This window comes from Manis javanica, chromosome 1 (assembly GCF_040802235.1).
Source record: "Manis javanica isolate MJ-LG chromosome 1, MJ_LKY, whole genome shotgun sequence".
In the NCBI taxonomy this organism is placed as follows: Eukaryota; Metazoa; Chordata; class Mammalia; order Pholidota; family Manidae; genus Manis; species Manis javanica.
This window is the reverse complement of record NC_133156.1, coordinates 108,922,107-108,949,005: the sequence shown is the minus strand read 5'-3', so window position 1 is coordinate 108,949,005 and position 26,899 is coordinate 108,922,107. Positions and strand designations below refer to the sequence as shown.

Genomic DNA, 26,899 nt, shown 5'->3' with positions numbered 1-26,899 from the left:
TAGGCCACAGTTACAGAAATCTATTTATATTGGCCCACTTCTGTGGAGCACTGGAATTAAGTGTTTACTAGAAGAAATAACATCTGTGTTAAACCAGGTGGTTACCACAGGGAACAAGAAAAAAGGGGGAAAAGGACCCTAACTTCCAACTCTAACTAGTTAGCACAAATTACTGGGTTTGTGGGATCTTTCACAAATATTAACAGTAATTCCCCTTTTTTGCCTATAAAGAGTATAGGCTGAATAAATACATCCAGAAAGGAGGCTTTGCCAAATATATACTATACCTGTGAAAATTTCTGGAACAGGAAAATAACAATTTGGGAATCATGTATCAGCATTATGGGACCAGACAGACTTCTCTGCTAAGCACTGCTCTGCTATTTATTAGGCGTGTGACTTTGAGAAAGTTACTTAATTTTTCTTTGTGCCATGGATTCCTTGTCTGTACTTGGGGGATACAGGTTGATGTAATGATCCACATAAAATAATGTATGCCAATTTGTGATTTTTGTGTAAGTAAATATGTCCTTAGCAATGAAGGGAAACCTAAGTGGTAAAACAAGAAAAAAAATAATTTTACAATAAAAAGTTGCTTGAAATTTTTTTAAGTTGGGTACCTAATATCTGATTTGGTCAGTAAAATATTGGCTAAGGATGAACCTTCCCCAAACACTGAGCTTTACCTGGTGGCAAAAGGACAGTTGTTCTACATAAAGAGCTGGTAGTGAGCAGCATTATTACTTCTTCATAGTTGGCAAAAGATTCCTAAATAAACTTGGGTGGCGAAGCTCAACATTACAAAATTCTATGTGTGTATGTATATAATAAACACAAGTGGTGAGGGTAGTAGTTTTTCCTATAGCTGTATATAGGTGTGTTTTTTTTTGTAATTGCTTTGATCTCTTAGCTACTCACTGTGGTGTGGCCTTATCAGTGTTCTTAAGGATCATTTAGGGCCTGAGCTTTGGTGTGGAGATCTTTTGGATAATTCACAAATATTCCAATTCTCCCTTTTCCTGACATAGGGAAGGACTGCATTTTTCTACCGTCTTTGGAGTCAGGCATAGCCATATAACTTGATTTGTCAAATGAAATGTGAGAGGAAGTCATGTGACTCACCTCTCATTTCCTGCTTTGGTCCCCAAGGAAGCTCATTTTGAGATGGAATCTGTATCAGCCGACTCTGCCAGCTGGTGTGAGACATGTATTGTGAATGAGGAAAAAATTGTTTTAGCCAATGGGATTTGGAGGATATTTTTTATTGAAGCAGAGGCTCATCTATACTGACTAGTCTAGGCAGAGTAGGGCCTATCTATTCATGGATAGACATGGATTCAGAAGTAGCCAGGGAAGAACTGAACAGCCTGATACTCACCAAGAATGATTTTTCAAAGAAAAAAAGAGTCCACAAACAAAACAAAACAGAATAAAAAATCCTTCAGAATCTATGTCCTGAGAACTCTTCTGTTTGCATTAGGATTTGCCCTCTCTCTAGTTACTGTCTAGCTTGAGAGTTTGATCCATAGGCTTTCTTCTTTATTAATCTCTGATTCAAACAATATCATTGTGAAAATGAGATGGTAAACTCATATACTCTTTCATTATCACTTCCTACATCTCTCTATTTTGCCAACTTCCTATATCCCTATATCTTTCCCTTCCCTCTGTCCTGAAAAAAAATAAGTGATTGAGTTCCTACTATGTGCACAAATTTCTAGAAGTGCAAAGCCAGTGAGCTTTGGCCTCAGAGAAGCTTCTATCTAGTTAACAGCACAGTCCGACCTCTCTAAACAAATAAGACTAATATGAAGTGATAAGTGGTATACTTGAGAAACTTATAGAATAATATGCAAACTTGAAAATATGGAGTGATTATGATCTTATATGGCTAAGCCTTGAAATTTAAATCAATCCAAACAACACACAAATATTTTAGTAATGAAATGTGCAGTTAGTAGCAATATTTCAAACTTTGCTAAAGTCATAACTTTAGGAAAGTCTTCAGTCGGCTGAGACCATTATTTTGAAATAGAAAAAAGAATGAATGATTAAATACATAAAGTATTTGAGGAATGTGTGAGAAATATCTACTCCATTCTGTTAGGCCAGGATGTAGACCTTTCCAACTCACGTTATCTTCTCACTATTGGAACAATCAATTATATCTGAAAATGATAATAGGTGGAAATAATCAAATAACAAAGAAGATATATAAACATTGTCAAGTAATTTGGGCTGTTGCCAGGATAATGTTAGAAAATACTTGGCAAAAGATTGTTCATTTAAAAGCCATAAACTGTGACTGATTAAAGGAATTTCTGCTTTAATTTTAATTTTGTCAGTCCAAGGTAGAATTACAATAGATATGAAGAGCAAATATAGAACGTGCTTTTCTTTGTTTTTTTATTCAGCAAAGCATAGACTTTAAAAAAAATGTAAAACCATTCAGCAAAAAAAGGAGTCAGCAAATATGCCCCAAAGCAAAACAAACAGAACTAAGTTTCCTTGTTGATGACATATTTTGACTTCTTATTTTGGCATGCAGAGGTCACAAACACAGACTTACAGTATATACACAATCAAAGATTTTAAGTGCTGATTTGGGAAATGTCTTTATTTGGAATAAAGAATTTTGAGTTATAAAACTGAATGGCTTATAGAATGCAATTTACTAAATCAGTCTTTGTTCTTATAAACTAGAGTAATCTAATCCTTTGACAGTTGAAAATATATACAATGTCTGTTTTCACAGTCAGTGACCCACAGTTAGTTTTTTTCATCACTGCTGGGCCTGGCAGTTTTCATTCTCTTCAGCGGGTGCGCCATGTCCCCGTTGGCTTGGAATAGCAGGAAGCACGTGGGTTGTCCGTAGAGGTTCTCCAGATACAACTGGGGACAAAGAACAGAATGAGAGACCTTCTGGGTTTGCTTCTCTCAGAGTCTCATGAGGAATGGTGGTAGAAATGTGTTATTTCTTAAAGAGTGGAGGCATTTCTAAGAAGCGTGTCTGGGTGAGTGCTAGCCTGCAGGAAAAGGTTGTGTAGGTACATCTATTCAATCTCACCATGTGTAGTCAGGGATGTCAAATGTGAACAAATAAAAGACAGGGCCAAGTTTAATGAAAACATGATTGCAGTGTGTGTGCCTGGCAGAGCTGTCTCTTCCTTGGGTGGAGTAGCTATTGATGGCCAAGTCAGCACAAGGCTCTAAATAAGCCCCAAGACATTTATACTGTGTTTTTAGGTAAACCTCAAAAGTTTCTCCGATTTCTTTTAGGAAAAGTACTGTATACCTTCCAAACTTTTTTGTCATAAATCTGAAGTTGATCAAAGATCCTTATCTTCCCTTCTCTCCTTAAATTAACTGTGAAAAGCAAAGTTCCTAGGCTCTTTGGCTTCACCCCTCACCAGGAGTCAAGGCTGAGAGACTCTTAATTAGATGTTTTTGTGACTATGTTTCTGCTTAAAGACAAGGTGAGGGTTGAATTTCATTTAATGACTTAATTCACACCATCCCAAACTCTCACTTGATACACACCAGTAAGGGCAGAGGAACTGATGTGTCAGGGAAGAGATCTTGGTTTCTGCTACTAACTCTTTGTGTTACTTTGGGCATATCTCTCCACATCTCCCTTTCCCTATCTGCAAACAGACAGGGTTATACTGTAAGATCCCATGGTTCATTGCTTTTCCTTAAGAGTTCTATAGCTCTTGATTAGTCCCCTCCAAACTACAGACTGGGCAGAAAAGACATATTGGACATTTATTCTGTGCAAACAGTTGTCAAGTGTTTTACATATGTTATTTCATTTAAACCTCCCAGCAATCTTACAGGAACGTACTACTAGGCTAAGTGAGGAAACTGAAGTACAGAAAGGTTAAGGAACTTGTCTGAAACAGGGCAGTTCCTAAATCATCCAGCCTCTGTGATTAAAAGGATATGGAGGATGTGCGTGTGTGTGTGTGTGTGTTTGTGTGTGTGTGCATGTATGCTGTGCACATATTATAAATGGGTGAGCTGGAACAGGAAGAAAAATAAGTTAGAATCCAGTAAGTATTGCTTGTTTCATGAAGCAGCCAACTCAGTATCCTATAGTTTTGCTCTTGGCTCTGCTACTTACTATTTAAGTAATGTTGGGCAAGTCATGTAACCTCTCTGAATTAAGTTTTCTCATCTGTACAATGGGAATAATAATAATAGAACCTGCCTCAGAGTACACATATAAGAATATACTAACTTACAATTTCTGGGTGTGGGACCCAGGAATCTACTTTATAGCAGCCCCCCTAATACTTAGGCATACTCAAACTTGAAGATCACTGAGAAAATAGAATATATTATTAATCCATACTGTGATAAATGTTTGTATAAAATATTGAAAAATAAATCAATAATACCAGAAGTAACACTGATGAACATCTACTTGACTATTCCTTTCTGCTTAAGAACTCTTAGCCTGTGAGTACAGAGCTGACACACATTTCTTTCTGGCCATCACAGTCAGGAAACCTATGTCAAGAGATCAGTTATAAGAGAAGAATTTTTAAAGCACCTTCTTACACACATAGCAAAATAAATTTGTTATTGTTTTCATATACAAAAACAAAAATTCCTCAGGAGAGGGAGGATTATTTTTTTCTAAAACAAGCGTCACCAAGATGGATGAAACTTGAAGGACTCTCTCTCTTTTACTTTCCTGTGCTTTACAAGTTTTGGCTCCTGAGGTTCCCTTGAAAAATGAAAGTAAATTGAAAAAAACATTTAGTTCTGTCTAGACATGTTGACACTTGCAAAGGAAGCTGAGGAAGATGCGTAATACTTACATTTTTGGTCTGGTAGGGGAGCAAGGTTGTTCCGGATGAGAGGAAGATCCCTGATTTTGGGTCTGTTTGGGGAGAGGTGCTGAAAATTTTGTCCTGGTGACAAACATTTTTGCATCAATCATTTGAGACTCAAACAAGTGCAAACTATAAAATCCAATGGATAAGAGAATCATAAAAGTTGACAGGAACCACTATACTTGAGATGCCAACGACAAAAATAGCTACATTTTATTGAGTTTATATTTTATGTTGGTCACTGTTTAAAAGAAAGGAAAAGTTACCCCAAATCATTTCTTGAATGAATTAGCTTAAATAAAATTTTATAAACCAGCACAGTTGGCCACCCACTCTATAAAACTTAAAAGTTTGAAAAAATAAAGCAGGGCACAATAAGGTCAGATCTATGGTAAGTGAGTGGGTGATGAATGGGATATATTCTTCTAGAGCAGTGCTTCTCACAATCCTGGCTGCACAGAGGAATTATCTGAGGCGTTAAAATCCTGCTGCCCTAGCCAAGTCCCAGATCAAGTAAATGATAATCTCTGGGGCTGGGATAGGGCATCAGATATTTATCAGCTCCCAGGTGGTTCAGCGCGCAGCTAGGGTTGAGAATCCCTGATTTAGAAGATGAGAGCTGGGTGAAAGCACTTGGAAGATCATTATTATCTAATTTAAACTATAAGCAGTGGTGTGCTAGAGCCATACCAGCTCTTGGGAGTCAATCATTAAATTTTCAGGAATTTTGTGAGCTGGTTGACATCACATTGGTGGCTTTATATTGGCTAAGGTGGAAATGTTTATGAGGTAGAGCAGAGACATGGGACAAGCATCATGATTAATTTTTCCTGCCTATGAGTGTGGGGGCCCGGCCTATGGCCAAGGCTGAGCCCCACTCTAGCTGGACAATGCCCTAAAGATGGCGCCTGCTTCCTAGACACCACCCTTCCTGGCCCTACAGCTCAGCGCATAAGGAAGTCTCCATGATTGGCTTGTCCCATTTCCGTGCTCGTGCTCATAGCATGCTTTTCACATGTTTCCAATAAGACTGAACCTGGCGCGTGATCAGTCAGCTGATTGGTTGGGATATGCTATATAAGCTGCTGCCCTGGAGGAAGTGGTTGTGGTTGTTTTTTGCTTTTGCTTTTCGCTAGATGGATGCTTGGACGCCCATAATAAAGATTCCTAACGAACCAGGCCTTTGGTGATCGTTCTCCTGCCATCGCCCTAGATGGCGGGACGCGATAGCTGGTGCCAAAATCCGGGACGAAAACCTGGCGTCTGAGGACGGAGTAGAACTTCTCACCCTGTGGCGATCCAAGTGGACACCCTTTGGAAGAGTTACACGAGTGACTGACATTTTGGAGAGTGGTGAGTATGGTCAGGGACAAAGTGAAAGCAACATCAGGTCGTGCGAATGCAAGCAATTGTGGTGTGTGTGTTTAGCCTTTGTGTTCCTTGTCTTGTTCTGTCTTAGTCTGTATATGTTTCTGCGTTTCCTCACGAAAGAATAAGAGCGCTGTGGAAAGTTCGCAGGTAAAGCGACGTAGACTAAAGTTCGCGGGAAGCGACGAAAACCAGTTAGCGAGGACTCTCAGGCTGTAAGGAGACTCAATTCAGGGGTATGAGCGCGGGCGCACGTAACCTCAACTTAGAATAGAGTCAACCTCCTTTCCTCCGCACTATGGGTTCAGAGGTGTCTAGGATGCGGGCGGAGGAACCACTCCGGGCACTCCTAAGGGCTAATGGAACTCCATTAAAGGCTAAAACCGCGAGGGCTTTCTTAAGCATATAAGGAGACTTAGAATCGCCCGGAGGAAGGAACACCCTATCCCCCACAGTTATCCCTCCCTAACGCAGCTGAGGCAACAGAAAGAGGAAGAGGAGTCGGAGGACACCCCCCTCTCAACAACCCTGAAACCGTCCTTGAAAATGGTGCCGTCAGCCCCCCCTCTTCCTCCGGCTTCATTTGCAGAACCGCCCTCGTATCACGTACAGCCCTGTCATCATACGTGTGATTGCAATCAAGGACTAGAAAGAGGGGGGTGGAGGGAGTGGCTGAGAGAACAAGGAAGTGCCGCTTTCCCTGTATTTGAAGACCCTAATACACAACAGAGGTATCATCAAGCCCTAGATTTCAAGGTCATTAAAAGTCAGGATTGCTGGACACAGGAGCAGATCATAAAGGAAGATGAATGGCTGAAGGAATGGCCTTTAAATCGAGCTGCACAAACCTTAAGAGGACTCGGGATAGCCCAAGTGCCTCTACCAAGAAGGGCACGAGGGGATAATTCAACCCTTCAGAGGACTCGGGATAGCCCAAGCGCCTCTACTAAGAAGGGCACGAGAGGATAATTCAACCCTTCGTGCTAAACATACCCAAATGAATCTCAAATTGACCACGGAAACTTTCTACAGCGAACAGTCTAACTGCATTATGAAAAGACAGGGCTACCCCGGGACAGGTGGACTTGGGAAGAACTTGTCGGGTCAAGAAAAGCCCATTCCTTTGTCTAACATTACGCCCAGTCGATTTGGAGGGCCCGGGCTGGGTTTTTTCTTGGGGCCACTGAAGGAGAACAGCAAATAAAGATTCAGTGGTGATCTGAGAATCCTGTGTGGGTTCCTCAGTGGCCCCTTACTAAAGAGAAGAAGGAAGCAGCCCACACTTTAGTACAGGAGCAGCTTGCTGCCAAGAATATTCAGGCCTCTACCTCCCCCTGGATAAGAAAGAAAACAGGGAAGTGGAGGCTTTTACATGACCTTAGAGCTGTAAATAAGCAGATGGTGCTTATGGGCTCAATACAACTGGGTTTGCCACTGCCCATGGCCCTGCCTAAGGCATCTATCATTATATGGATGACATCCTTTTGTGTCATGAGAGCAGCAGGGAGCTAGAGACAACCCTCAGGGTCAGGGTATGGTGGAACGCACCCACCTCACCCTCAAGAATGCCTTATATAAACAAAAAGGGGGAATAGGAGAAGACTTTAGATCCCCCAGAGACAAATTAAACATCATATTATTCATTTTAAACTTTTTAACACTGGACAAAAATGGCCGCAGTGCAGCAGAGCGGCACGGCCAACAATCCAATTCAAAACACATGCCTAAAGTTTTGTGGAAGGATGTGTTGGAAGGAACATGGAAAGGCCCGGACCCAGTGATAATCTGGACCTGAGGCTCGGTTTGTGTTTTTCCACAGGACCAGCAGAACCCGGTTTGGGTGCCTGAACGTCTGATACACAGAGTGGAAAACCCCTGAGCGGAGGTACAAGATGATCGCACTGCTTCTGCTCCTGCTGTGGATCCTACAGCAGGCGACGGCGGAGCCGAGCTGCAGCTGCAGCCACCGCCGCGCTGACTATCACCATTCCTACGGCAGAGATGCTGAATGGTCTGTCCCAGGCCACTGCCTTGGCAATGACAACGCAGAACGTCATCAACGGCCATTTTAAGAATGGGATGGCCTTGGTCAACCAATGCATGAACCTTCTTCAAGAACAATTGGACCTCTTGGGGGAGGTTTTGTCTGTGGGCTGCGTATACGAGGGTGTATTACTGGTATTCCTTTTCATAATTATTCTAAAGCTGCCAACCTGTCCAGACAGTTAGGCAAGATGTTAACCACAAATTGGTCCAGTGAGCTTGACGAGCTCACCACTCAGCTACGGTTAGAAATTTTGAATGTTAGGTCCAAGAAGGTAGAGATGCTCTCCGTAGCTCAAATAGCTGAAGCTGTGTTAAACGCCACCAAAGCCTGGTCAGGTGTAGGTGTCATAGGAATATTGCTAACTGTGGGCCTCCTCCTGCTTGGGAGGAAAGTCTGTTAACAGAAGGTCCTGTTGCAGGCCATGGCAACGCTAGAGGAAGGCATCTCCCCTAGAGTATGGCTTAATATGCTGGATCAGTAGTCAAGGACGGGTAAGATCGGGAGCTGCGCATATCAACCTAAGACAGGGCGCAGACTTATGTTGTCTGTTGCCTGGGGACGGGTAAGAATGCCGCAGACTCCGGACGACCTAAGACAAGCATGATCCCGACAGCCCTCTGGTTATAAAACAATAAAGGGGGAGATGTGGGGGCCCGGCCTACGGCCGAGGCTGAGCCCCACTCTAGCTGGACAATGCCCTAAAGATGGCGCCTGCTTCCTAGACACCACCCGTCCTGGCCCTACAGCTCAGCGCATAAGGAAGTCTCCATGATTGGCTTGTCCCCATTTCCGTGCTCGTGCTCATAGCATGCTCTTCACATGTTTCCAATAAGACTGAACCTGGCACGTGATCAGTCAGCTGATTGGTTGGGATATGCTATATAAGCTGCTGCCCTGGAGGAAGTGGTGGTGGTGGTTGTTTTTTGCTTTTGCCTTTCGCTAGATGGATGCTTGGATGCCCATAATAAAGATTCCTAATGAACCAGGCCTTCGGTGATCGTTCTCCTGCCCTAGATCGTTCTCGTCGCCCTAGATGGTGGGACACGATATATGAGGAAAAATGCCAAGATATAATCAGTATAGTAAGAAGAGATGGGACTCCACTTAAGGCTAAAATCCCATTTTAAAAACCAAGGAGTTAGGAGGTAAGACTGCTAACAAATTTGATTGTGATCAGCCAATAACCAACCCAATCCTAAGGCAAGGCAAACAGTTCTAAATGATATATTTTCACTGCTTGAGGGTAACCATTATTTTGGGAAAGAACAGGACCAATAAATTCCTTGTGTTACATTCATCTTACAGATTATCTAGAGGACTGATTGTGGATGGTGACATATGTCTCTCACTGGAGATGGACATCATGAGACCACATGTCAGCCTACCTCCCCGGGCCCTTTGTCCCATTCTTGACATTCTAAAAAATTCAAATCCTAAACCTTTAAGTGTGCTTTTTCTCTGAGGGCACCTGCACTTCCGCCTGAGTGTGTACTATCTTATCACATAAACCTTCTTTTGCATAAGCCTATTGTACTTGTCTCGCAACTCTGTTTCATGATACAGACAAGAACACACCACCTCTAGGTCTCGTGGTGTCTGTTACTTTGCTAGTTCATTCAATTTTCTAGACTTAAGCACAAGTCTTCTCTTTCTCTGTTTTACTTCAGACAAGTACAGAAGGGCTCTTGAGATCTCTGATTTGGGCTTACAAGTTCCTGTTGCCTGGGTGACACAGACAGGACTGCAGCTGCGCGGACATGATCTTTATCAGCCTCCCTGAAAAATCTTTCTTTGCTTTGGGAAGTTCTCAGAACATAATCTCACTCCATCCAGTGCTCTGCAGCGCCCAAATTCTGGGGTGGTAGGGGCTGATTTCCCATGCTGTGCCGATTCAAGCGGACGCTGGATGCCATGTGACTCTGGCTTTGGAGTTGGCAAGGGGTTTTCCCTACAGAGAGCAGGAGTTCAGTGAACTTTCCTCTCTTCCCTCTGCTCTTCCTTAACTCTACTGCCTGCATGGCTGCTGCCATTCACTATTATTCTCCCTTTAATGAATTCTTTCTTTATCTACACTCCTCCGACCTGTTTGCCTCTTCTTTGCCATCAGAGTCAAGAGCCCTCTTGGGGGTGAGGTCTCACCTAGTGCGAAGGGAGATCTCCCCGGATTGGATTGCCCAACAACATTTACACCATGGAAATCAGCAAGCACTGATTTTTCACCTGGACGATAGCCATTATGCATTTTATCAGAATACTACCCATTACAAGAGGTGGATGTTCCAAATATTTGAAAATGGAAGGGAGTACACAAATTGTTTAAGTCCCTTTAAAAAATTGACCAAATGGTATAATGAATAGGAACTTAGGCTCTGAGGTCAGACAGGATTAGGCTCAGTTCCCATCTTGGGCAAGCAATACTTCCTCTCTATACTTTAATTTCCTCATATATAAAATGATGAAAATAACTCTGTCTTTTCTAGTGGTCATAAAGATTAAATAGGAGAACAAATGTAAAGCATTTCATTTACAGGGTAAACACTCCATAAACATTTGCGATTACTACAGTTTTATTCTGTGGGGTGTTTAACACGATCTCCTGGACAGTGGGGAATGTATTAATTTGATCTTTGCCTAATAGTCTTAAAGAAACCAGAGACACTACAGCAATGCTTGTAGGGTTTAAGTCTTCTGTTTGGGCCAAGCAGTCTTCAGATAAGGAAGAAATAAAGCATTAGCCAAGATCCACCTTCCATCTGTGTAGGTGAGTCCACCAATGGTAGATTTGTAGGAGCAGCCATCTGAGGATATGTCATTTGGTGAAGATGGAACAAAATTTCCAGTCTCCCTCAGGGATATTATTTCATTGAACTCTAAAGGTCAAATAACTTTATAAACCACTGTTTAAAAACAAAAGATTTCTGAGTAAAATTACAGTAAAACCCTATCGCTCATACCTTATTTATCCATGAACATTTGAGCAGAAATTTGCAAAACCAACAAATGAGATAATGATAATTGTGGGTTATGTTTATTAAGGCCTTCCTGTTGTCAGGCATTGGGCTAAATGCTGTAGGCAAAATAATCTCATTCAATCCTAACAATAACCTCCCTTTGTGAGACAGGTGTGTTATTCTCATTTTTGCAAATGAGGACCCTGTGGCTTGGAGGAGCTCTCAAATGTGCTCAAGGTCCCATAGTGGGAAGTGACAGAGCCAGGACTCCAACTAAAGTCTCTTTGACCCCAAAACCCACATTCTCCTGCCTCCCTAGGAGCCAAAGTGATGTTGATCCAATGGGAGATGTGGGGAGAGAGGAGCTGTGGCAGTGATTCGGGAAGTGGAGGGCAGTTAACCTTCATTCCACACTGGCATTTGGTGCAGTTTGGGAGGACGGGGTGGAGCCATGTACAGCCCACAGCTCTATGATCGTGCTGCAGTGTCTGCCTGTAAGGACAAGGCCTAGGACCACTGTCCTAGAATAAAAAGGCAGGAAAGGTTTTGCAGTTAAATGAAGGAAACAGAGTAAATGATGGATTAATAAGAAACAAATAAGTTCAACTCTCCTCTACTGTGCATTCACAGTGTTCCTGTGCTTAGAGCACAAAAGAAGGCAAGGGCCTCAGAAGGGCCTTACCATGCAGGCTGGGAGGGGGACAGATAAACTACTTAGAGGCCCATGAGTAGTGCTGTGAAGGCGGCACAGAGCAGAGAGGCGCCCAGAGGCCGAGGTGTTTGAATCCTATGGCCCTCACCTGAGTGTCTGCTTGGCCACTTCCAGGCTAGCACTGTGGCCACAGGCAGGTGGGCTAACCTCTCTATGCTTCAATTGCTTCATCTCTAGAGTGGGGGTAAATACACCTGCCTGTCGTTGAAGGGGAAGTACAAAGTTCCCTGTCTGTCCCAAAGGAGGCTCAGTAAGGGGAGCCATTCTTTTCTGATTAATGTAAGAAAGAGCCATACCTCCTTCAGAGGCCAGGGTGACTTCCACATTGAAGGTGATTTCTGAGTTGATTCTTAAAAGATTGTAGGAATCTGTCAAGCACACAGTGGACAGAGGGAAAAAATAAACAGGCAAAGACATCATGGAGTGAAAAGGTATGGGGTTGTCAAGGAACTGAGAGATATTAGAGGAACTATTCAAGGATTTCAGATGGGAGGTGTAGAAGCTGGGAATGGGAAAAGCCGGGCCAGGCCATGCTGGGAGGGCTTTGCCAGCTAAAGAATCTGGACTTTGTTCTGGAATGATGCAAACCCTCTGATGTGTTTAAACAGAGAGGTCACAGGATCAGATCTACACAGGGAGGAGAGTGCATTGTTGTTGGGATAGTCTAGAAAATTCTGGAGAAGGAAGTTGTCTCCTGAGGGAGAAAGGAAGTGAGTACTTTCTTGCTTTCCTTGTGATGGCTTGTAAATAACCAGGCTGGTAGCAAACACCACAGAGCTTTCTATTCCATTTTCTCTGAAAGCTGCTCGCAATGAATTAAGCTGATGTGCACCAAATTCCCTCATTAGTATAAGTGCCTCATCCCCCATCTCTCTCCATCTAACCCACTGACAGGTCTCAATAAATGTTAAGCAATAATCATTACAGCTAAATGTTCAGTACTGCTGATGCAAGCACAGGATATTGGCTGCCAGGAATTCAAACAGTAGCACTGCTAGCCTGTATTATTTCTACTAAACCCAGGGTAGGAAAGGAGAAAATCCAAAGTTAAAGGCACTATCCAAGTTCAAACCAGAAGCGCAGGGGTATGATTTACAGTACCCAATTGCTTTACCACATTAAGCTTTCATATCAAATCTGGAAGCTCAGTGTAGCAATCTGTTGACTTTAACCTGCCCAGACTAACAACGTAAACCACTTTGTAGTCAGTCCAGAAGCCTCAGCAGTTCTAAAACAATATTTCAAATTGGGTTAAAAATTTCCACAAAAATAAAATCCATAAGGTAGGGGATTCTTTTTATTTTGGAGAAGGCAATGTAATTCCTCAGAAAATCATATTGCAGATAATTGGTCAGCATATTAGCACACTGGACCTTGAGATCTAAAGAGAGAAATACATCATCGCCTTGGTGGTAATTCCTATTCAGAAGATTTGGGTTAAAGTTCTGAATATGTCACTAATTAGCTGTAAGACTTTGAGCAAATCATTTTTACATTTCTAGGCCATGTGAATTATAACTGGGAGGGCCCCATGAGTCAAAAATGGTCCCCGTATCAGAAGGTAAGAAAACTGTGTCCCAGACAGATGATATGTCTTGCTTTATCAATCAGGGCTCATCCAGGGAAGCAGAGACCTCTCTAGTCTTTGAAACAGAAGGAATTTTCTTACAGAAAGTTGGTTATACTAGTGATGGAAAAGCTGAGAAGCCAAAGAGAGGGCAGGGTAGAAGGGCAATCCAGAGATGAGCCACAGCAGGAAGATGCAACCACCTCTAGGCTGGAGGGACAAGAGGAAGAGATGGTACCATCAGGGCCCTGAGGCTGGGAGGAGCTGGAACCACTGCAGGAGGTTCATAGAAGCAGGGGGCCATTGTGTAGAACTACACTGGCTTCCCACACTCTCCTGCTTTTACTCTTCTGCCAGTGCCTCTGGGACCAAATACCTGGAAGCAGCTGCAGGGAGCCTCGGAAGTGTAGTTCCCTGAGATGCAGGGTAGAGCCAGAGGGAAAAGACCAGATCGGAGAGTAAGCAGGCAGTCAACTAGCATTTACTTAAATTTCATCATCTTTAAAAACAAAGGTCATGTCTAGTTTGTTTCTAAGGCATAGTCTTAGCATAGGCCTGGGAAATAGTAAAAACAAACAAACGAATGTGTTTGTGTATAGTACAATGTTCAAATTGCTGCTGTAAGTACTTTGCATGTACCAACTCATTTAATCTAATAGCAACCCACTGCCCTAGGAGTTAGGTATTTTTTTCCTTCTTTCAGATGAGAAAACAAAGGCTCTGAGACATCAAGTAACAGTAAGTAAGTGGCAGAAACAGACTTTAAACCCAGGCATTGTGGCTTCAGAATCTCTCCCTTAACCACTGGAGTACAATGCCTCTTGATATATTAGGATCATAGACGCTCAATAATCATTTAATGAATGAGTGAATGACTAAGGTCCTTTCCACTTTAAAACCCTATGATCTTGTATCTAAACATGAAAAGAAAATCGATTTAAAGTCTTATACAATCATTTTCACACGCAAATCCATATCCCTTAAAGCTCATTTATAGCCTGAAGATTGTTGGGAGATTTATCTTACCATGACTCAGTTCCCTAGAATGGCTCCTAGTTATTGGCAGCACTCAAAAACATTGGTTGAAAAAAATAAATGCTTTGATATAGGCACAGATCCTTATTTAAAATTCCCTTGGAGAATTTTGCTTCTGCTTTTCTGCTATTCTGCTGCTCCAGAACTTTTCAAGTTATTTCACTGGAAAAGTGAAGCAAATCCTTAAACCAAGTTTACTGAATTTCCTTTTATTTTAAATATTATAAAAGGTTTTAGATGGCACCATGTGACAGAATCTATTCGTTCTTTATCCAATATCTTCTCTCCTAGAAACAAAAATCCAATTTTGGAGGGACAGCAATGTGCCTAACTAAAAAACTTCAATTCCCAGTCTCCTTTGTGGATAGGTGTGACCATGTGACCAAAGTTCTGGTCAATGAGACGTAAGTAGACATGTGGGACTTATGGGAGATAACTTCTTATATGGAAGGTGATTCAGCAGGAGAAATCATCTTTTACCCTCTCTCTACTTCCTTCCTCCTGCTCTGTTAGCCATTATGGATTGTGAAATGACCTGAGGGCAGGAAGCCATCTATTAATTAAGCTGTGGAGCGCACAGATGGAAGGAGCTTAGGTTGCTGGTGAGCATGGAGCCACCAAGCACCTCGAAACTGCATACTTCAGACTTCATTTATGTAAGAGCAATAAAATTCTAAGTTGTTTAAGTCACTGTTACTTTGAGTTTCCGCAGCTGAACCCAATTCTAACAGAAAAATAAAAAGACTTTCAAATATTTCAAAAATGTTCAAAAGAGAAGGTTTTAAGAATTAACCAAAAATAGAACTAATATCAAAAAGCGGGATGGGTTGAGGCCCTGAGGGCCACTGAAGTGTCAAAAGATAGCAGACCAATATCTTTCTTTTTTTTTTTACCTTACACAGAACAAAAGCAAAAAACATCACCTATGCAGCCAACCAAATGCTCCAGTGCTTCGTGGAGGAAGTAAAATCTTGAGTGGAATTTTTCTCAGACTCTAGGAAATAGTCTTCTTGTGCTTATCCATATTTATTCTGTGCTTAAATACATATAAATATGTGTGAGGGGAGCCATACTTCTACCTCTGAGGTTTCAGACACCCAGGCGTGTGCAAGTGAGTGAGGTCAACCAGACTCATGCTGCCTATTCAACAGAAAGGAATATTCTTGACTTACAAAGATACGTGGCCATCCTCCACTTCTTAAAATACACATAATCCTCTTGGTCTCGTCTCTTGTATTCCTACTTTTTTCAGAAATATGGGTTCAAGAAATAGAAGAGCAATAAACTTCTATGCTCTATATCATCTTTTTTCTCTTAATGCTAATATAAGAAAAACAACAACAGAAACACATTGATAAAGAGCCATGATGCCTCATGGAGAAATACTAGAGAGTGGCATGGAGTGGGCTGACTGGGGGCAGTGATAACCAAATGGTGCCCAAGGGGACAGTGGTTACTCAGATCCAGCCAGTTATTGCCAAGTGGAATTTGGGTTCAGTGTTGCCAGACTTTTCAATTTTTCAAGAGTAGCTAAAATTTAGATTTTTATGTAAAACTAAATTTTTGTAAATTTATGATTTTAAAATATTAGCAGTTAATTCACTTGAAAAGAAATCAAGATGCTGATTTTGGAAGCTTGTATGCAGCTTCTGCTTTAGAACGATGGTTCCCAGCCTCTGGTGTGCATTGCGATAACCTGGGGACCATTAAAAAAAAGTTTTGTGTTTGTGTGTGCATTTATTTAAAAGGAGGGAAATAGATACATATATATTGCTTGTATGTGTATAAAAATGTAAATTCTTTATGTGACACATTTATTTGAAAGGGAAGATATATACACAGAAGATATGTATACATATCTCAGGTATATAAATGTGTATGTATAATACATATATATGTATATATAATACATATAAAAATATCTCTGGAAGGAAAAACAAAAAATCATTCACATTGGTAGCTTTGACTGAGGGGCACTGGGTAGATGGCTGAGGAGTTAGGAAGGAGAATTGCCACGTAACCCTTTGGGACATGTGGAGACTTGGACCATAAATGTGTAAACGTGTTCTCTTTCTACACGTATACATAGAAGGTATTCATAGTCTCCCTCCTCTCTTACTAAGATTTTGATTCAGTAGTGCTGGAGTAGGGATTCAACATCTGATTTAAAAACAAATGAATAAATCCACATACTCCTTGCTAGTGGAAATAGTCATATTCCTGCTCTAATCTGCTGATTCACCACACATATTTGCCAGGAAGATGAGAAGGCATATATTACTACTTGATGATTGCTCTCAAGGAGGAAAACAGAATGTTTCCATGGCATGGAAATCTTGAACCCAGTAGATTCAAGGAGAAAAGGTGTCCCTAACCACTCATTTTGTTCTGGCCTTGCCCTCTAGGCTACCGTCACTCTAGGTCCTAACCCAGAACTGTGTGAGCCATTTCTTGGATGGAGCCGACCAGGAATGAGGAAGAAGGAAGCAAGGAAATTACCTGATAAAGGAGTATATAGATGAGGAAGATGTGGCAGCCCTGAGACCTCTTGGGGAATGGATCTGCGGGTAAGCAGTCTGTCTAGCAGTTGATCAGAAGATGACACAGTCCAAGCTTTATAAAACACCTGATTAGAATCACCTCTCCAGGGGTTATCAAGCAATGCCTGGCAACCAGTTCTGTTATTCAACAAATCCTGCTCACTTCGGCTTTTTTGAGATTGCTGGGCCATATGATGAGTACCAGGGCTCAGGCCAACATGGGAAGTGGCTCCCTGGGGAGCTGTCAGGAAGTTATTGCCCAGGGTGATGGGTGGGAGACTCTGTGTTCTGATTGGTGGAAGCCCCTTATGGGCTAGAGGGTTCTTTTCTGGCAAGAGATATTTTGAATTTTCTGAGGTCCTTTTCTTAAAGTCAACCATAGGCACGTGATCACTCAGCTGTTCTTGGCAGTTGGTACCCACGATGCTATCAAAGGTGGTGATGATGTCACTGACTCCCGAGGTGTGCTCCCCACTGTGTTGATCCCTGCTGTGATCCTCATGATAGGCCCTCTGTTCTTCTTTTTTGTTTTTGCAGAAAATTTGGTTGAGCATGTTGAATCTTCCCTCCTTCCTCTGGGATCTACTGTTCTGGGAAGGAAGGGGTCGAGTAGGCTCTGTTCTGTGGGGATATAAAATAACAAAGATGCTCAATGAAGATAAGAATGGGAGACACCACCACTGACTACACAGAACACCTCCCGCTATGCCATCCACTTGGGCCGATTGTCTGAGAGCATCCCAAGCCACCCCAGCGCACTGTCAAGTCAGATGTAATGCCCAAGAACTCACAACACCCTTTGCAATCCCCTTTTTTGCTTCAGTCAGTTCTCTTCCCACTTACTTAGTCAGATTCCTCATACTCCCCCCAGGAGCGGAGCAATTCCTTCAAAATTTACCTCTGGCTAATCTGTTTACACCAAGGGATGAACTAAGCTGAAAATAGTTTATTTTCAGCTGGAAATAGCTTAAAGCCTTACTGCTTTCACTTCTCAAGAACAGTCCATAGGAGTGTAAGTTTTAAGTCAAAAAAGATGAAGGCCCAGGGCTGAGTTTGGCTTGGGCTGGGAGAAGCGCCGTGGAGGAAGCAGAGGCGGAGGCACGTGGCAATGGGCTTTCCCTGACGGGTGCTGGGAGGTCTGGGCCGAGCTCCCACATTATCCACCTCAGCAAGCCTGCCTGCTACATGGTGTTCCAGTGTTCTGTGTTCTCCTTTCAGTTTTTACTAAAGTTGCTATTAAAAAGCAGTTTAGAGAAAGTACAGTAGAGGAAACCATGCAAAGAGGCTTTGGTCTTGGCTTCAGAGGCAGAAAAGGAAGCATGTGTGCCGGAGGGTGGGCGTGGCCGCCAAAGGAAGGGTGAGCTGTGCCCAATGGGCAGGAAAATTCTACAGAAAAAAAGGTCAGTCATTGTCCGGCTGGCTTTTCTTCTGTGAACAGTTTCCCCAAGGCACCGTTCTGTTTTTGTTCTTGGAAAATTCTGTGCTATTTTCTTTTTTTTTTTGAGAGGACATCTCTCATATTTATTGATCAAATGGTTGTTAACAACAATAAAATTCTGTATAGGGGACTCAATGCTCAATGCACAATCATTAATCCACTCCAAGCCTAATTCTCGTCAGTCTCCAATCTTCTGAAGCATAACGAACAAGTTCTTACATGGTGAACAAATTCTTACATAGTGAGTAAGTTCTTACATGGTGAACAGTACAAGGGCAGTCATCACAGAAACTTTCGGTTTTGATCACGCATTATGAACTATAAACAATCAGGTCAAATATGAATATTCGTTTGATTTTTATACTTGATTTATATGTAAATCCCACATTTCTCCCTTATTATTATTATTATTATTATTATTATTATTATTTTTTTTTTAATAAAATGCTGAAGTGGTAGGTAGATGCAAGATAAAGGTAGAAAACATAGTTTAGTGTTGTAAGAGAGCAAATGTAGATGATCAGGTGTGTGCCTGTAGACTAAGTGTTAATCCAAGCTAGACAAGGGCAATAAAACATCCACGGATGCAGAAGATTTCTTGTGCTATTTTCTTTTGAGGCCACAATTGACTTAATGCTTTCTGTGGTAGGCGTTAATGATGAAACCTGACCTGTGGGTATGCCCTAAAAGCCAGACTGCACATTACTGTTTGGGCTGAGATATTGTAATCTGTAATTTGAAAAAACATCACCACTGTTTGGGCTGAACATAAAGAGTGTTTTTTCTACAGGTCACACAGTGCCTCATTTAATCTTTATTCCTAGGACGTATTTTTATCTTTCTTCTTTCACCTTCCAGTAGGCTTCTTGAAATATTGAACACAGCTTCTGGACTCCTAATACTACCAGAGAGGACCCCAGATGATCTCCAGCATTCTTTCAAGATTCCCTATATAGACTATGCCCCTCTGCTAATTAACCCTACTTCAGTATCCTCTACAATCTGTCTCCATCTGCTATTAAGGTTGTGATTTAGGCCAAGGGGTCTCAAAGGTGGTCCACTGAACCCTGGGGCTGTGGTCCTTTACAGACTCCAGGCTTTCATGAGGTTAAAACTATATTTATAATAATATCAAGATACTGTCTTTTTCATTGTGCTGCCTTTTGCACCAAGATTGCAATAGAGAGAGTGGGTGAAATTATGGGCTCCTTGGCGCCATCAAGGCAGCAGCATCAGTGGCCTTGCATTAAAAAATTGTCTTTTAACTTAATAATGTCCAGTAAAAGTTATTAACTTTATCAAATATTCATCCTTGGGTATACATTTTTTGACAAAAAAGGAAGTACTCAGAAGGAATTTTACTATATACTGAAATATGATGTTGTCTTAAAGTAAAGCACTTGTTTGAGTTGCTAGCTGAACTAGATACTTTTTTTCTGTGGGATACCTACAGACAAACTATGGTTTTTGGAGGGGGGCATTTGCAGAAATTTTCTCCAAAAAAGAACAAACTGAGCCTGTCACTGCAAGGTAACCAATTGAGAGTAATTACTGACAGTGAAAAAAATCTAGCTTTCAAACAAAAATTTTCAAAAACTTACATGCACACTGTAAGCTTGACAGCTTCCCAATACATCAAAGCTTTTCTGATAAAATATTAACAAACGTGATTTTTTGATATTGTATAATGAAATGTATCATTTGGAGGATTTCATAACTAAGTGAGCAAATATTTTCCAAATGACCAAAGCAAGATGTTCTAAAATCAGGCATGAGTATAAGACCCAATTAATGTGCAAGACAGACTAGTGGATTTTAATGTGACACAGTACAAAAAGTTCACTGATATGGTGACAGAGTCCATATTGCAACCAACTGTTAGAAAACTACTACTTGCAAAGTTTTGGTATAATATCAAGGGAAAAGTATCCACATTTGTCTGAAAAGGCTATTGAAATATTTCCTTTTTGAACTACATATTTTTGTGAGGCCAGATTGTTTTTATATACTTCAATCAAAATAATGTATTGCAACAGACTGTATACAGAAGCAGATGTGGGAATCCAGCTGTCTTCTATTAAGCATCTATTAAGATACCAAAGAGATCTGCAAAACAGTGCAGAACAATGCTGATTTTCTCATTACAATTTTTTTTGTTTTGGAGAATAGGTTATTTTTAACTAAAAATGTGATATTTACATTAACATGTAAATGTAATGAGTTTATTATTACCTTAAAGGAATAACTAAATCAATATTTTAGTAAAAATTTCTCTTTTAATTTCATTTCTAATGACACAAATATTGATAGTTGTTCATTCACATAAACAAAAACTGGGGCTCTCAATTTTTGAGAATTTAAAAGGGCTCTGAGAATAAAAAGTTTGAAAACTGTTGATTTAGACAAAAAGAAGACTAAGAGAACATGATAGGAAGGGAAAAGGAGAAAGAAATTAAAGTCCAGTGAATATTAGGCTGATGCATTCAGGCTCACATCTATTGTTTTGGTCCACAGAGTGGAGACCCTGTTACTGTATGTTAGATAACGGCAAACACAATATTAAGTTAGTGCTGGTTTTGTACATTTCCAGTGTAAAACATTTCACCCAATTTTATAAGCTTTTGGGAAGCATTAAGAAATGGGTGCCTCCTGGTACACTCACCTGCTCTCCTGGGAGAGGAGTTTGACACAGGCCGTGTGGCCACAGTACAGGGCATAGGCCAAGGGTGTGCTCTCCTTGATGTCTCGCAGGTTGCTGTCCATGCCCAACTCCAGCAGCGACTGCACACAGTCCGCCTTCCCTGCAGCTGCAGCCCAGTGCAGAGGTGTCCTGGTGAACCACATGGGAATAACACATATGTCTAAGTACATGAATGGTTGCTTAGCTGGGCAACAGTTCCTGCTCAAATTCGGGTCATGGCAGGAGAAATGTGTTGCTATTTATAGTGTGGAAATGGTATGTATTAAATAGGGATTCACAGTGATGGTATATGTGTGCAGGGGTCTTTCCCCCAAGTGTTCCTTGCCTTCCACCTTCTCTGGCCTCTGAGAATTTCCTAGAAGAGGAAGTAGTGGCTCATGAACAATTTTAAGGCTCTTTACTCACAGTGTCAAACTGCCTTCCAAGAAGATGGACTCCATTTCTCTTATCAGCTGTGTCCCTACTCTTTCCCTAATGTTGAGTGTTACCACCACTTTTAAAAATCTTTGCCAATTTGGTAGGAAAATAATACTTCAATCTTGTTTTCCTTTGCAGTTTCTTTAATTAATAGTGAGGTTGAACTTTTGAAATATGTTCATTTGCCATTTGAGTTTTTTCATTGAACTGATTCTTAATGCATTTTTCCTATTTTTCTATTAGATTGTTGGTTTTTCTTACCAGTTTATATGGTCTCTTTACATATTAAAGGTATCAGTCTTTTATAGGTTATGTGTATGCAGACATTGACACTAATATTTGAATTTTAATTTTTAGTGATTTTCCATAAACAAATTTTTTAAATAATCACATTTAGTTACCTCTTGATTTTTTCCTTCCTGATTGTAAGCTTAGAAAGTCCTTCATCAGCCAAAAGGTAGATATATATTCATCAGTATGTAAACCTATATTAAATTGTAAAACAAGTATTTTCTTATGAAAGTGAAAAAAAAACCCCAGATACTGGGAGATAATATTTGCAAATCATATATCCAACAAAGGGCTTACATTCAGAATATATAAAAATTTTCAAAACTGAACAATTTAAAAAAAGTACATAAGCCAATTAAAAAAAATTAGCAAAAGATCAAAGTGGACACTTGACCAAAGAAAATGTATGAATGGTAAATAAACATATGAAAAGGTGCTTAGTAACATTTTTCATAGGGGAAATGCAAATTAAAAACCACAGTGGGGTACTACTACAGACTTATTTTAATGTCTAAAATTTTTAAAACAAAAAACTAAACCTGGCAATAGTAAATGTTGGTGAAGATATGAACAACTGGAATTTTCATACATTGCTGGTGGGAATGCAAAATGGTAACAGCCTCTCTAGAAAACAGTTTGTCAATTCCTTCTAAAGTTAAACACAGTTACCATATGACCAAGCAATCAATCTCACTTCTACATACTTGGCTGGAGAAATGAAAACTTAAGTTCACACAAATACTTATACACAAATGTATATAGCTGTGTCATTCAGAATTGCCTAAAACTGTAAACAACCCAATGTCCTTCAGTGGGTGAATGGATAAAGAAATTATTGTTTATCCTTAATATGGAATATTGCTCAGCAATAAAATAGGTACAGCCTACTGATATGTGGAACATAGATGAATCTCAAACGCATTCTTCTGAGTAAAGTCAGTCTCAAAAGATTACATATTGCATATTTCCATTTCCATTGGAAAAGGCAGAATTTATCAGTGGGTGCCGGAGCTTAGAGATGTAGAGGGCTTGACTACAAAAGGACAACCTGAGTTGATACTAGAGTTGAGGGAATTATTCTGAATCTTTTTTGTGGTGGTTACATGAACCTATGCATATGTGAAAACCCAGAACTGTAGGTCAAAATATAAATACATTTTACTGGATATAAATAAAAAGAACCAATATTTTCTTCCAAATTTATTTGGAATAAATAACCCTGTAAGAGTGTGTCTATGTACATTTTGGTATGTACAATGAGGTGTGGAGCCAATTTGACTGTTTTTACAATTATGAAGCCAACTTTTCCTAACACTACTTATTAATGTGATGAGTTCATGTTTTGAGATCCTGACCTATATACATACTTTCCTACTTTATCCCCCATTTAAGGAGATGGTTGACTTTGTGTTCAACCTGAGGGGAGGGATGTAGAAGGTGGATAAGAAAAATAGTCGGTGTCTTTCTGTTTCCAAAAGCCAAGACCAGAACCGAGAGCAGATTTGGAATAAAGTAGTTCCCCAACAGTAGAATGAGTTCCCCTTTCAGCTAAGGCAGATGTGACAAGAGGATAAAAGTATGAAGGACCACTGGGCCTCAGAACAAAAGGGACCAGAACCTTGTTTCCTTGGCAGAGCTGCTGAAAAGTAGGGGGTGAGGGATGTCTTTGTGGTGTGTCTAGGCAATGAAGCCCTAGGAGGCTAAGGAGGGGTACTGGGTAAGATGACATTCCTGTGAATGGGGTATCCCATGAAGACAATGGCTCTTCTTCCTGTCAGTCACTCTAGGAAAGGATTGATTCTGGAGCAGGAAGGCATGGAAGACTTCTACTTGGCCTTATGCTGAGGCATGAACCCTGGGCAGAAGGGCTCTCCTGGGAGTCTCTTAGACATGGAGGCAGCCTAGGGGCTGAGCAGAGAAGGGATCAGTTAGGGCAATTTGTGAATGGGTGTGGCCTCAGTATTTGCAGAAAAGCCATGTCTACAGTGTGGCCAGAGTCCGCAGGCATAGATTGTGTCCTCCATCAATCAAGCATCCTCTTCTTCATGTTATGCTATTGGCAGTAATTTGAGAACACTTAATAGGACCATTTATTTTGTTCAGTATAGTGATCAATCACTCTGCTTATTTGAATATATGGCAGATATGATTTATTCTCATTCTACATGAGAGAATATTTATTATGAAACAAGCTGAGGCACCAGCCAGATTATGCTCTTCTGTTTGGAGACTATATTGCCAATAAATTCAATAGATGGAGGGTTGGACATCAATCTATGGGTTGCCAACATGTGATAGTTCACTTTGGAGCGTTGTGAAATCTTCCTTTACGGCAATTGCTAGGAATTAATTCTTCAGACCATCAGCATGAAAGAAGAGGTACAGAAGAACAGGGGGGAAAGTTGTTTTTGAGAGAAATAAGGAAAGTATATAGATATTTACTAACCAATACACATAGAGCCTTTTTGGGAAATCTGTAGCAGCCAATTTCAAGTTACCTGAGCTGTAGTTCCTTTCTTATCTTTAAACTTCAGGATAGCCCTGCAAGTATAGAAGACTGGTCTCAACTATCACAGTGAGGTGCTAGAGGGAATTAATCAGAGATGAGCTGTGGGCTAATGAGGTGGTCTCTGAATGGCAGGAGATAATGGATGCAAGAATGTCATATCAGTTGGGATATCAGTAGCAAGGGTGATTTATGGGACATGTAAACATTCCCTGAAGAATTCCCAGAAATATGTAGGGAGGAGAACTGGATAAAAGACTGTCCTTCCTGAAGATAGATGAGTTGGTTTTTTAAAGGAAAGTATGACCTCCCAGACTGATGAAATTTTTAAGCTACATAAGATACTTCTGGGTTTACATGTTCCATGCCATCAGTCTTAGTCTAGTACCACCAGGTTTTAAGTACCATAGATTTATGGAAGTGTTTTAATATCTAGGAGGACTAATGCCCCCATATTTTCCATCATTTATTTTTCTTTTTTTTAATCACTACATTGTTTCTTCCCTTTCCTCAAAACCTTTTTCTCCATTGGGAAAGAAGAAAGAAAGGAAATCACAATTACTGCAAATGCTTAAAACACTTAAACCTGTGACAGTTTTGAGACCTTCTACTGACACAAGCTTACAGTTTCAATGTGAAGGGATTGCTGCACAATATAGAAACCATGAAACAAAATGGAGGGCAGAATTCGATCTGAGAATGCAACACACGAATTGAGTTTGGGAGGAGGAACTAGACTCTCCTTGATATTTTATTTCACTTTGAACACAAGACACTACCTTTTGTGCTTTTTTTCTTCTATTGGTTTCACTTTCTTCTCTGAGGATTGTGGGAGTAGATTTTCATAGCTAAGTGTGTGATAATGCAAAATAGGAAATACCCTATTCAGAGCTGGTTCTAGAAGTATTTAGAAATAGCAAATTCTTCTCAGCCCTCCTTTCTTAAATTTATTCTTTTCTTCTGTTTTTGGATCATTCACCTTTTCCCCTCACATAAACAAAGTCCTTCTACTTTCTTCCTCGCTCAGGATCAACATCTGCTCTCAGGGAAAGGTCTGTTTTCAATGATTGATACTTTAATTAAGGTCATCGTGTTAACCATCTCTAGCTTCTGAAACTTATATGGAAACAAGAATTTTTTTCCCCCTGTGTTATGAGGATCACAGGTATCAGGAAGTGGGAGGTGCTTCTTGGGGGTATCTAAAGTCATGATAGGGAGGTAGCTAATTTTGAACTTCAGTAGAAGAAAGTAGAAAAACCATATACAGTGTGTAAGCCTTGTACTTATTTTCAGTAATCTTGTTTGTTGTTGTATTATTTTTGTATTTCCACTGAATCAATGCCTAAGTAAAACAAAGGTTAGTTAAGCATTGTAATTGATTATGGATGAAGGGCATTGTGGGTGAAAAGCTCTATATTTGGAAGACAAGATTACAAGTCTTTCTTTAGTTGCTAAATACCTCTGGGGTAAGTCTATTCATCTTTTTGGACCTAGCTTCCTTTTCTATGCCAATATATCTTTAATTATTGGAAAAAAAAAACCCTGGTAAGGTCACACCTAGTTCTGAATACAAATTGTCTATTAATCTTTTGTTTGGATAACAGGAATTTTTGACTTTATGACATAATCCAGGAATAGAGAAAAAAATAAGACTTACTATTAAAAACAAAAAATGCATATAGCAGGAAGCTGATATACAGAAAACCTTCTGAGAACATTGAGGACGTTTAGCAAAATGTGGAAAATCTGACAATACTCTATAGTCACAGTTTCTTTCCATAACAATGATTTTTTCCTGCCCTGACTAAAATAGAGTAATTTTTATTGTCACAAGCGTAAGTGTAAATATTACTGGCAGTAAGAATATAGTCAGATAGGATAGCCCCTTAAATCTGTTCTTTATTTTGAGATTAAAATTCGGAGAAGATGACTGGTAGTTCTCAGTACTTTCTGAGTTGCCATGGGTACCTGTCGTCCACATCTAGAGCCTGCAGGTTACACTCAGGGACTCTTGCCAGTTCATTAATAATGTCGCTGAAACCTGCTGCTGCGGCAATGTGCGCGCATGTCTTCCCGCTCTCGTCGTCGTAGTTTATTATGGACGGACCCTGGTGATGGCTCAGAATGATAGAGCACAGAATTCTATTTCCGCTCTGGAAAACAGAGTCAAAGAAAGCTCATTATGTACAGCCCTGTGCTCTTCCTTGTCAATGCATGTTAAAAGAAAAATATAAAGTAAAAAACCACAGAAAAGGAAAAAGAAAAAAAGAAGAGGAAGAAAACACACTCTATCAAACCCCTCAACAAATTTCCACTTGTTTCAAGTCACTGTAGGGATTTTTGTCTCCCATAAGAGCTGAATTGTCTTTCTAAGCAAACTAAGGTGGACTTAAAAACAGGTACTACTGACATCAGAGCTAGCAGGTGACACCTAGACAACAACTTGCTCATTAAATCTATTTATTTTGTTTCCTTACTTATTGTA

The 26,899-nt window shown here is 40.5% G+C and overlaps 1 protein-coding gene across 1 annotated transcript in view; it reads right to left on the bottom strand.

The window, feature by feature from the left end:
• Positions 1–2,244: 2,244 nt before the first annotated feature.
• The window catches only part of ANKRD55 (ankyrin repeat domain 55), a 410,557-nt gene continuing 385,902 nt past the window's right edge, over positions 2,245–26,899 (bottom strand). The window contains 6 exon segments of the mRNA XM_017651031.3: positions 2,245–2,803; positions 2,805–2,892; positions 4,827–4,919; positions 17,021–17,682; positions 21,162–21,329; positions 26,383–26,567. Coding sequence (XP_017506520.3) covers positions 2,770–2,803; positions 2,805–2,892; positions 4,827–4,919; positions 17,021–17,682; positions 21,162–21,329; positions 26,383–26,567 — 1,230 coding nt within the window. The 3' untranslated portion in view covers positions 2,245–2,769.